Raw genomic sequence first — 12205 nt, 5'->3', positions numbered from 1 at the left:
TTCTTATTAGCTATAATAATCTACACAAACTAAGGAATGGGAAAGAACAGCACTATAGTGTACTTAAGGACCATGTTACCCGCCTAACACTAGCCACACTTAGCAAGTGAAATGCGACAATGTCATGTACCCATGTTAACTGGTGAATGGGGCTGCCATAAGGTCTCCCAGACGGACAATCCCTATGACAGTGCAGTGTACTACTCCATCTACCCAACAGGACTTTTCTACGTGTCCATGCGACAAGAATTAGTAACGTCAAAAGATGCTGTCACAAAAAGGGCAGAGGACAGAGATGGCAAAAGGGACGTTGTCTGAATAATCCTTGGGAAAAGGCTACTAGTCCCTTGATGGTCTCGCTGCCATATAACCTATATTCCTCTCAGAAAGACTTTTTCTAGAAATCAAGCTTTATAGGTGGATGGCCAGGGGGGATGGAGCAATTGGGGGAATCGTTTTATGAACTATATAGATGTCTAACCAATGTACTGTATACTTGAAACTAATTTAAATAAATAAATTTTTTAAAAAAGAAATCAAGCTTTAGAACATTTTCTGAAAACGTATTCATCCTTCATATGTTCAGCACCAATCTAAATCAGAGAGGTTACTCACTAGACAAGTCTTCAATGTGTCATATCCTAAGACGGATTTAGTGATTATCACTGGTACTTAAACACACACATGCGCCACAGACAAAAACACCCTAGACGCCTGCTACTTAAAGTGTGATCCAAAAGCGGACAATATCCTGTTAAAATGCAGACTCTCAGGCCCCAACCCAGACCTGGTGAACCAGAATGTGCCTTTTAAGCCCCAGTGATCTGTGTGAGTCTGAGGCGGCCTGCCCTCGGTGACTATTTGCCCTTTCTTCTCCTAATCCCTCGTAGTCAGAAAGCTAACCCTCTACAGTGCTTTTGTTCTCTCTTTTACTCTTTTCTCCATTTTTTCCCCCTTTTTTGTTCTTGTCTTCTTTTTCCACCATGTCTCACATGATTCTCCTCACGTGGATGGAACGAATAGGGACTGTCTTCTAGAACCAATGGAAGTGTTCTTTTCCTGAAGCCGCCAGTCTGACCACACTGTGTTTTCTGCCACTTTTGCATGTGTCCTAGGCCATCTTCACTGATGCACAGGGTTTCCTGCTGCTCCAAATGGAAGATGCCTGACTGCTGAAATGCCAGTTACGTGCGTGTGGGCATACAGAGACTCTTCTACAAGCTGAGGGAAAGTAACTGTAATTCTTTGGGTAATAAACAGAATCCATTTTTAGAGCTGGGCATTGGCAAAAAGTAGTGTTTATGACATGCTTTAACAAGAGATGAAAATGCATATAAATTGTCAATAATTCACATAAGCATTTCACAAAAGGCATTAATTTCAGCATTTATATTAGAATTCTAAAAGTTTCCCACAACTCTAACTTCAAGAGTTCTACGACTTTCCCATTCTTCGGCTTAAATAAGATGGCAGAGTTTCCATGTTGAGACAGCTTCTTAATTTTAAAAAGAGAATTAATGCTACTTGAAATAACATAAGCCAAAAAAAATGAGGTCAACTTTTTTGCAAGATGGAAAAAGTAATGCCTGACACATAGCAGATGCTAAATAAAAATTTCCTGAGTCTTGGTATTGTCTTAGCAGACAATTTCACCTAACTCAAAATTTCAATCACAATGGCTACAGCCTTTAATTCCCTTGGGAGAAATATATGGGAACCACTACACCCCAAATGATTTAAAGCATCATAATACAGGAATGAAAATGCTGACTTAGAATTACTCTAGGACTGAGTTTTACAAAATCTATGCCAGAGCTTAGCATTATACTGTTCTCTCTGTATCACCTTATAAAATGATGTCATACAAGCAACAAAAAAGCCAAGAAATTGGATTCTCCTCTTCAATTTTGTAATAAAATATAATTTTACATTTAAAGCTACACCAAAATCATACCTTAAAATGCTTATCAAGCACACACACATTTTGCTATATTTTATATGGATCTCACTCAGTCCCTTGATTTAATACTCACGAGATCGGCATATTTCTTACAGAGAGCTGCCAACTTCTCTTCTGGAGTTGAAAGGGTGTTTAGCGCTTGCATCAATAATAAAACTTCTTTTCCTGATGATGAACAAGATAAGAAATAAGTCCTGGAAGAAGGATGAGAGCGAATCTAACCTGGAAATTCTACATAAGACTTCCTATGTTCTGAAATCCAGAGTAAAATGATTTATGCCTACAACTAGAAATAAGTGATTTACTGGCTAAAGTAAGAGAGCTATTTTTAATTTCGGGATTAGCAGGCACCCCTCCCGCCCCACCTCCACCCCAAATTTCTTTACTCACTAAGACTGCTAGCTATTTGTAAGAACTCTTGCTTAACCACTGATGTCCAAGTTAAGACAAAGGGCAAGTTACAAAGGGCAGAATATTTTTAAAAGCTTCCTCTTAACCGAATACCAACATAGAAGCAAGTTCAAAGGGAATTTCAGTGGGTTCTCTGCATAAGATGCACATGATCACATGTGACACATTATCTTTTCCTATGAGCAATTTAAATAACTTCTGATGATTTACTAAGTATACTCTACGTGTTAACCAAGTTCGGTGTAAATAAAAAAGATGTCAAGATCGCTCTTCCCTCAGGGAAAAGAGCTCAAAAACAATATTTGAAGACTTTGGCAGGGAGAAAGCAGGTGGCTGAGATAGGAGGGGATAAGCGGTGTTTCAAAATCAGTGGTCATGTTTTATTATTTTTTTAAATTATTTTTTATTTTCTCTATACATTTTTAATTTTATAGGCAAGGCAACCCTTGGTTGACCTCACAGATTGCACGGACCTTGTCAGCTTACGCCTACAGCACCTGGTCTTCCTAGGTGGTAATGTTTTATTTCTTAAGCTGGGTGGTAGGTATCATTTTTATTTTTTAGAATGTTCATTTGCATGTAGGCTATTTCATTTTAAAATATATTAAAATGACTTTGGTATATGATATACAAACTGCTATGAGGAAAAAAGGCTGACTTCAAAATAGAGTATTTTTCTATCTACATAAAATTTTAGTAACAAAACCTTTTCTCATTCGGCCTAAGGCCAATACAAATTTTAAAAGACATGACTGAACATAATTATTGACTATAATTGGAAATAAACGTAATGTGACTTGCAATTTTTATGATTTTTAAACTCACACTCACTGGGTTTTTTTGATATACAATTCACATACCATAAAATTCACCCTTTTACTGGTAATGAGTCTCACCTACTGACTTTTTCCTTTCCCTATCAATGATAGAAGGAATGTTTTGAGGAATATTTACAAGCTCGATTACCGTTCATTAGCTGACTTGTACAGAACGAATGCATGGTGAGGGGTGGGAATCCCTGTCCTTCACTGGTAAACTCTAGTAAGGAGAAAAATTATTTTTGTGATATTGAAGTTGAACTTACACGTTCTACTATCAACATTTCACTGTGAATGAAATAAAGCCAACGCTAATCAACTTTTTTTTAAATTCACCTTTTTAAAGTATACAATTGAATATGTCCACGAAGTTGTACAACCTCATCGCCACTGTTTAACTTTAGAACATTTTCATCACCCCAAAAACATACCCCGTGCCCAACAGCAGTCACTCCCCATTGCTCCTTCCTCCAGGCAACCACTATTCTAACTTTGTCTCCATGGATCTGCCAATTCCAAACGTTCCATATAAAATGGAATCGTATAATACATGGCCTTTTGTGTCTGGTCTCTTTCACTTAGCATAATTTTTTCGAGGTTCATCCACATTAGCTGTATCAGTACTACATTCCTTTTTTTAAATAGCTGAATCACATTCCACTGTACAAATATACCACATTTTCTTATTCATTCATCTGTTGATGGATAACTCGTTTCGACTTTTTTGGCTGTGAGAATAATGTTGCCACGAACACTGGTGTATAAGGTTTTGCATGGAGACATGTGGTCAATCTCTTTGGGCATATACCTAGAGGGAGAATGGCTGGGTCACATGGTAATGCTATGTGTGTAAGTTTGTAAGACTCCATCTGTTTTTACACATATAACTGGGGCTGCTGACTTTGAAGAAATTTGTCTTGTTTGTAAGAAATTAAAATTATTTTTCGTATTTCTATATATTTTTAAGTTTCCCAAGGTAGCAGAAAATGGATTTAATAAGGATAATTCTAATTCAGCATACAGAAATCATACAAATCAAGCACTGTTAATCTTAGGTATGATAAGTATAAAGCCTTGGGGGCAACCAGTAAGGCTATAATAAAAGGAGACTGAGATGTCATAATGAGAGGTGACATGTCACATTCTTAGTCCGAAATCTCAAACACAGCAGGAGAAAGAAAACAGACCCTGGAAAGCCAGTCTTAACCCACTTTCTGACCTATAGATGACACTATGTTGTCTCTAAAGTTTTGTGACTAGTTTTTAAATAAAGAGATCAAATCTACAGTTTTCACAGTAAATGCTGGTCAGACTATATTAAAGATACAAATAAGGCACGTCGAGTTTACTTCTGCCAAGTCGGTCCGAAATTTTTTCACGGAAGCCGACTGTTGATTACTTAGAGAGAACTTTGTACTCTGCTATCTTCACCACCTGCACGTACCTGCAGCCGACAGGCCGACTGAGCCACTAAAGAGAACAGATGTAGTAGCTAAACAAAAACCTCAATGCTGGCCGCGTTCATAACCACCGGTGCGAAAGTGTAAGTAAATGACAGCGTGCAAACGTCCAACCACCGCGCAGACTGTTACCTAGGGTTTTGTCTTTGTTCCTGCCGCACTCGGGATCCTGCTGACTGTCACGGGGGTCTGTTCGAGCTTCGCGCCCAGGAATTTCCTCTCTTGGCTCTTGTGTGCAGTACGCTGGACTCACCAAACTCCTGCTTTTTGTTATAAAGTCACTGCCTTCATCCTCTTCCAGTGAATGCTTGATACTTGTGCCACCACAATGCGAGTCTTGATGTTGAAGAATGTCATTTGATTGAGAATTATGTAACACATCTGCTTTCACCCCAAGCCCACACATTCCAGCTTCTTCCATTGTGCCAATCACAAACTAGAAGGAAGGGAGGAGAAAAAAGATGGAAAAGGGGTTTAAATCAAATGTAATGGATGTTTAGAACCAACGGCACACCATAGGTTTGACGGTTTTTTTCTTAGTGGTTTGTAAAATTAATGTTAAGTATGGTATGTAGTTCCTAAGTTTCCTGGAGTGGTGACCTAACTGTAAAGTATAAGAAAATTCAAGTTAAAACAAATCACACAATTAAGTGGTATCAAAGGAAGCAAGAAATGCCATTTATTTGTAAATCTAAACTTATTTCCCCATAAAAACTCACCACTAATTAGCATCTTAACAGATGTGAAATTATCCCAAGGTAATGAACATTAATTGTTCTGGTGTGTGTGGTGCTTTCTTTGTAAACGGATGTTGAATTATAATGTTGTACACCTGAAACTTACAAAATGTTATATATCGATTTTACCTCAATTAAGAAAAATCATTCTGGTCTTGTCTTCAAGGGGATGGTGTAGCAAAGATGGTTCATTAGCTATCCGGCAAAAGCCCGTGCTCTTTCAATGTCCTCTGGAGCTGGCACGGCCAGACAAGTGCTCAGCCAAGGACTCCATCTCCCAGCCGCTTACATCTAGTGGGAGTCCCATGTGAAGTTCCCACCAGCAGGACGTGAGCCCAGGTGGTGACTGTCCCTTCTGCAACAAGACTTTTACTCTTAGAAGTAGACATTCTCTCTCCACCACCTCTTCCTCCATTCTGGCTGAATGCAGAAGTCTTTAAGACCCTGAGATGAAAGCGGCCTGGACCCCTAAATCCCACAGACATACAAGGACAGTCACCCTTTTACAAAGAACACCCCCGCCGCTATTATTATTAAACTACAAGGTTTCATGGATGAACCTCGAAATCATTACGCTGTATGAAAGAAGCCAGACACAAAAAGCTACACATTGGCCACAACAAAACCAACTAATAGAGGAGCAAGAAAATAAATTTCTCTCGTGTTAAGCCACAGAAATTTTGAGAATAATGTTTTAAGTAGCTATCTTACTTAAAACTAATACAAGTGGTAGGCATGGGACACATGGCTTTATTCTAGTATTTTATCCTCAAATCAGTAATTTTACCTTATTCTCTCTTCCATATTGTTAACCCATTTGTTTTTCCCCCCTTGTTAACACTGCTTGATCATATGATGTGGCACAAATTTAAATTTTGTACATTTCTTCTTTGTATGAAAAAGGGCTTCTTCCTGTTTTGAATAATACAGTTGAGGGAGAAGGTGTCTGATATTTTTCTCTTATAACAAGTGGACAAAAGCTACTTTCCAAAGTTAATGGGAGAACAAAGATTTCAAATTACAATATCTAATTGAAGAACTAAAAATAATTTAAAGTATCAAAGCAGGAGATGAAGAGGTTAAGGGAATGAAATCTTTATCTTTTAGTCTAATGTTGATAAATCAAGTACTGTGCTTTTGAAAGAACAAGTTGGTACAGCTACTCTGAAAACCTCTTTGGCAATATGGATGCCTTCCAACCCAGTTAATTCTAGCCTTAGGATTTTACCCAAGTGTGTACATATGTGCAGTCGAAGGACAAGAATGTCTAGAGCAAGGCTATTTGTAATTGCCCCAAAATGGAATCTACCCAAATTTCTATCAACAGAAGAATGGATACATTCTAATACGTTCATACCATCCAGAAATGAGAATGAACTACTACTAGATACAGCAACACAGATGAGTAAGGGAGGTGCCAGAAGAACACAGACTTTAGGAAACCATTTATATATAAAGTTCGAAAATAGGCAAAGCTAATCCCTAGTGCTAGAAATCAGGATGGCGGTTACTGCTGAGGGTAGGACCTTCTGGGGTGCTTGGCAATATTCTGTCTTGATCTAGATGGGGCAGCACAGATGTTCACTTTGTGAAAATTCATTAAAGCCTAAACATCTGTGCTTTGTATACCTTCTGAATGTATGTTTTACTTTCACAAGGTTTATTTTAAAAGTTGTTAATTTATATATTATTCAAAAGTTATGAAGAACCAAAACAATTATTTTCCTCTGGGGAGAAAGATTAGAGATGTGTTGCTTTTTATGATACTTTAAAAATCAAAATAATGTACATGTAATACTTTTCTTTTTTTTTTTTTTAAGTAATGCATTAAGGGGAAATGGGTTGTCTATTTTCAGGGTTACAGTTTGATGTCACACTCTAAGCCTAATTCAGATTTTAGGAACTTACAAAGTAATACTGAAGGACTCTTAAAATTCTTCCAAAAAATTTTAAAATTCACTTTCATATGTAATATATTCCATTGAGCGGTATTTCTTAAGTATAATCTATAGGTATTAAGTTTGTTAAAAAATTCATGATGAAGTTTTAGGAAATGTCCTTTGTTAAATTTGATTAGTGCAGAAACTTCTTAAAGCCATTAATACACTCAAATAACACACTACAGAAGTATTAATAGCAAGCTATATGCAAAATGATCATTCTAGCGTGACATTATGCATAACTACTAGTTCCACCTCCACTTTATATCAAACTGTCATCTACTAGTTGGGCACATAGATAATGTTAACAGAGACCCTTTTTAAAAAAGCAATAAAGAAAAAAAAAATGAGTACTATTAATCACATCTTCCCCAATTTTAAAAAGATAAATTTCAAACCTATTCCCTGAAAACCATTAGTATTAAGAATAGGGCTACAAAACCACAATGATGGCTTTAAATATTGATGAAAGTCTGTTAAAAGATAATTAAAATGAAGTTTATCTCTAACACATAACAGGATTTCTCAGAAACGTGATGATAATAAAACCCACATAATACCAGAAAGTGTGGTGTCAAGCCCTATCGAAATATAATGAGCAAGCAATTTTTTTGGAAGATGGAGCGCATAAATAATTTTCACCAAGGAAAACCTGAGGCCTCTCCCAGGGTCAATTTTAACAAGAAAGCTATGAGAGTAATGAGCTGGTTAATCTGTAGTTTTTCAGTTCTGTTAGTAATTTTTATAACACCTTTATTGAGATGTAATTCACATACAATTCACCAATTTAAAATGTACAATTCACTAGTTTTTAGTGTATTCACAGAGTTGTGCAACCATCACCAGAATCAACTTTAGAACAAACTCAGTACTCTTTAGCTATAAACCCCTAATTCTCCCATTATCCCCAGCCCTAGGCAACTAGTGTACTTTCTGTCTCTATAGATGTGGTTATTCTGGACATTTCATATAAATGGAATCATGCTGTATGTGGCCTTTTGTGTCTGGCTTCTTTCACATGGCATGATTTCAAGGTTCATTCACGAAACCTTGTAGCTGTAGCATGTATCACGGATTTCATTTCTTTTTATTGCCAAATACTACTCTGCTATATGCGTAGAGTGCATTTTATTTATCCATTCCTCAGCTGATGCACATGTGGATTAATTCCAACTTTTAGCTATCATGAATAATTGTTATGAACATTAATGTACAAGTCTTTGTGTGGACATGTTTACATTTCTCCAGGGTATAGACCTAAGAGTGGAACCGCTGGGTCATACGGTCACTCTGTATTTTAACCTTTTGAGGATATGCCTGCCACATTGGTTTTCAAGTGGGTACACCATTTTGCATTCCCACCAGCAGTGTATGGGGATTCCAATTTCTCCACATCGACGCTGCCCTTTTGATTACAGGCATCTTAGCTGGCGTGAAAGTATCTCATCTAATGCCTAATAATGTTGAGAATCTTTTCTCGTGCTTATTGGCCATTTGTATAACTCCTTTGGAGAAATGTCTATTCAGACCCTTTGTCTTTTTTAATTGAGTGATCTGTTATTTTATGATTGAGTTCTAAGAGTTCTTTATACTACATACAAGTCCCTTATCATATACATAGTTCGCAAATATTTTATTACTGTTCCTTATTCTCTCAATTTGGGAAAAAAGGCACAATATATTTATTTCAAAATGCCATAGGAGACTTAATTAAAAGTTACTCTGGCTTATAGAGTAAAGGCATACAGGTCCGAACAATTACCACAGACAGAAAAAAGACAGTTTAAAGACTCTAGAAAAGCCAAAATGTTCACCCAACTCAAAAGAATAGCTGGTAGTACTGAGCATAAAGATATTAAGCTAATCCGTACAGTGTACGACCGTCACATCTCATGCTGTCCTAATTTTATTTCATCGTTCTCTATTTTTAGTTAATATTTCTTATTTTGTCTTCCAGACACCCCTTTCACTACTAAACTCCTGTCACATATATTATCACTTATTTGGTATGCATATCCTCCTAGATAGCAATAGTTTATGCATAAAAGTTACTCAAATGCCAGTTGATGGAGGACACAAAGAACGAAAATGGCAACTGAACACAAGCCATGGAAAGTATCTAAGCCTTATTATGCAAGCTGGAGAAAAATGCCACTTATTATTTTATCATTAGACAAGCAAGACATTATATGTCCCTTCTCTCACGTGCAACTAATTTTGATGTATTTTTCACATTTGCTAATGAAAGACTTACTCCAGCTCTACGAAATCTTTTTGTTTATGAATAAACCCAGTTCCAGCTGGGCTTGATTCAAACCCCAGTCTACAAATACTCTTGAAATAGTAGGCCCCAATTTTTCTACTGTAAGGATTATTCGTTCAAGAACCTACTTAAGGCTCTGCATTGGGCTATTTGATACGAATCAAATTCTTAGGCCAGCAAGCTTATTTAAATTGTAAATGATTTCTCAGCCCTCATCTCCTTAAGCAGAGAATTCTATATCTTATAGATATAATTCTATATCTACTCTGCCCTCTCTGATACCCAATCTGGAAGACTTCTCTTGGATACAATCTCTTGTATAAATGCTAGCAGCAACAGCTAACACCTTATACAGCAAATAGTACACCCATGCATTACTGTAAGTACTTTCCTGTATTAACTAATTTAATCCTCACAATGTCACAAGATAGGTATTATTACTGCCTCCATTTTACAGATGGGCAAACTGTGGCATGGTAAGGTAAGTATCTTGCCTATCTATGGTCATGGTTAGTAAATAACAGGGCAAAGATCTGAACCCTGGCAGTCTAGTCCCCGAGTCCACATTCTTAACCATAACCATATATTGCTTCGTGACTACTCTTTGCTAGACAAACAGCCTTGTCCTGGCCATCTTATAAAAGTCTATTTTATAATAGGGAGAGATGCTCCCAAAATACTATATATAAAAACAAATTACGAACAGTATGCATCATAATACATCATATATTTTATACACACACACATATGTGGATGTGTATAAGTAAGTAGGTATATACGCACTCACACAGAAAGTGTTGGAAGGAAATACATCTAGATATTAATAATGGTTATTTTTAAATTGTATAATTATGGGTGGTGCTTCTTTTTGCTTCACTATGTTTTCTAGCGTTACTACAGTGAATTTTTATTGCTCCTGGAATTAAAAAAAATTTCAAAAAGAAAACTACGTGCACTAATAACAGAACACTGGAAGCATCACAGAACATATATAAATTTTACTAAAAATTCTAAGCACGGTCACAGATAAAAATTAACCTTTTATTTAACATAAACAGATTCTCAAATGATTTAAAGAGTGCTAAGATCTACAACCCAACAAAAATGGACAAACGATATGAAGGAATAATTCACAGAAAGGAAATATGAATGGCTTGTGAACATATGCTGAACTTACAATAAGAGAAATACAACTTAAAACTGGCAGATACCATTTTTCACATCCAAAACTCTGACTGCACTGTGTGGGAAAGGGTGTGGGGTCCTCTTCATCATTCCTGCTTGGGGGATAAATTAGTTTAACCACTAAGGAGTACAATTCAGGGCAGGCATTGTCTGAGAAGGGGCACGAGGGAACACTCTGGGGTGACAGGAACGCTCTATATATTGATAAGGGTTTGGTTACAGAGAGCTTCATGCATTTGTTAAAACTCAGCACGTACATACTTATTACCATGGCTTCATGGGGGAAGGGACAGATAGGTGGACAGAGGAGTGAAAAGGCAAGTATGATAAACTGTTAACAGTAGCATCCAGGCAGTGACTATATGGATGTTCAGTATCGATTCTTTCAGCTTCATTGTATGCTTGAAATTTTTCATAATAAAATGTTAGGAAAAAAATCACCATGCCACAGATGCTTTGACCAGCAAATTCATTTCTTATCCATTTTTCCTACTGATAAATACTCTAAATGTTAATTAATAACGAAATGGAAAAACTGTGGTATATCCACACAATGGATTACTACAGCATCTGTTAAGAAAGAATAAGGTGGCTGTGTAATTACTGATCTATAAAGATAGGTTGAAAAGAGAAAAAGAAAACTACCTTATAATATGCACTGTATGCCACGATTTGGGAGTTTGTGGGAGAGGGTGTTGTATAAGAAATATATTAATGGAGAGAAACTGGGTGCATGGGGCTGGAGGGGAAGGCCACTGGGCTTTCGCAGCATGCTTGTCGTTACCTTTGAGTTAAGGACCATGAGTTACCTTCATAACAGTTTGTCGCTTTTCTAAATACCAAGATGAACAGAATTCTCTAATGTGGTACCTATCATTAGGAAAAAGAGGAGAAAATGTTTATTTAAATCCCAATCTCAAACAAAAATGAAACAATAAATAGTTTCAAGATTAATTTCTATTTGAACCTTTCCCTGAACAAAATCATAAAACAAAAGCTATCACATTTTCATTTTGTTGATCAGTCTATAGTCACGGGCAGCACATGTTAGCTCTTGTAGCTCGAAAGACACTAGAGAGAGCATGCCATCTGGCCCCATGAGAGTTTACTAGAACCCTAGGCCCCAGGAATACCACCCCCTTCCCAGTCCCTAAAAGGATTCATTTCTCCATCTTCCCTCCACTGTCTCAATACTTGAACCTAAGAAGACTCCTTAACTGAAGACAAGATGCCTTCAAAATGGAGAGTCACCAGTTTACCAACAATTAACTGTAGAAGCAAAGAATAACTATTATAGACATTTCTGTATTCATCTATTACTTGTAACAGCTTTTTGGATCAATACATTTGAAACTGAAAGTGCATGGGAATTAAAAGCCAAAAAAGAAAAATAAAGTTTCTGTCCCTTCTACTCTGTGAATAAAAAGACAG

The 12205-nt window shown here is 36.8% G+C and overlaps 1 protein-coding gene across 1 annotated transcript in view; it reads right to left on the bottom strand.

Moving 5' to 3' along the window:
* The window catches only part of TXLNG (taxilin gamma), a 55313-nt gene that overhangs the window by 25628 nt on the left and 17480 nt on the right, over positions 1–12205 (bottom strand). Inside the window, exons 2-4 of the mRNA XM_011363048.2 lie at positions 4782–5085; positions 3338–3409; positions 2034–2125 (exon numbers count right to left, since the gene is read on the bottom strand). Of these exons, the coding sequence (XP_011361350.1) occupies positions 2034–2125; positions 3338–3409; positions 4782–5085 (468 nt within the window). The remainder of the gene's footprint in view (positions 1–2033; positions 2126–3337; positions 3410–4781; positions 5086–12205) is intronic.

Source organism: Pteropus vampyrus, unplaced genomic scaffold (assembly GCF_000151845.1).
Source record: "Pteropus vampyrus isolate Shadow unplaced genomic scaffold, Pvam_2.0 Scaffold81, whole genome shotgun sequence".
NCBI classification, from domain to species: domain Eukaryota; kingdom Metazoa; phylum Chordata; class Mammalia; order Chiroptera; family Pteropodidae; genus Pteropus; species Pteropus vampyrus.
The sequence above is the reverse complement of the archived record's forward strand: the minus strand, read 5'-3'. Positions and strand labels throughout refer to the sequence as shown.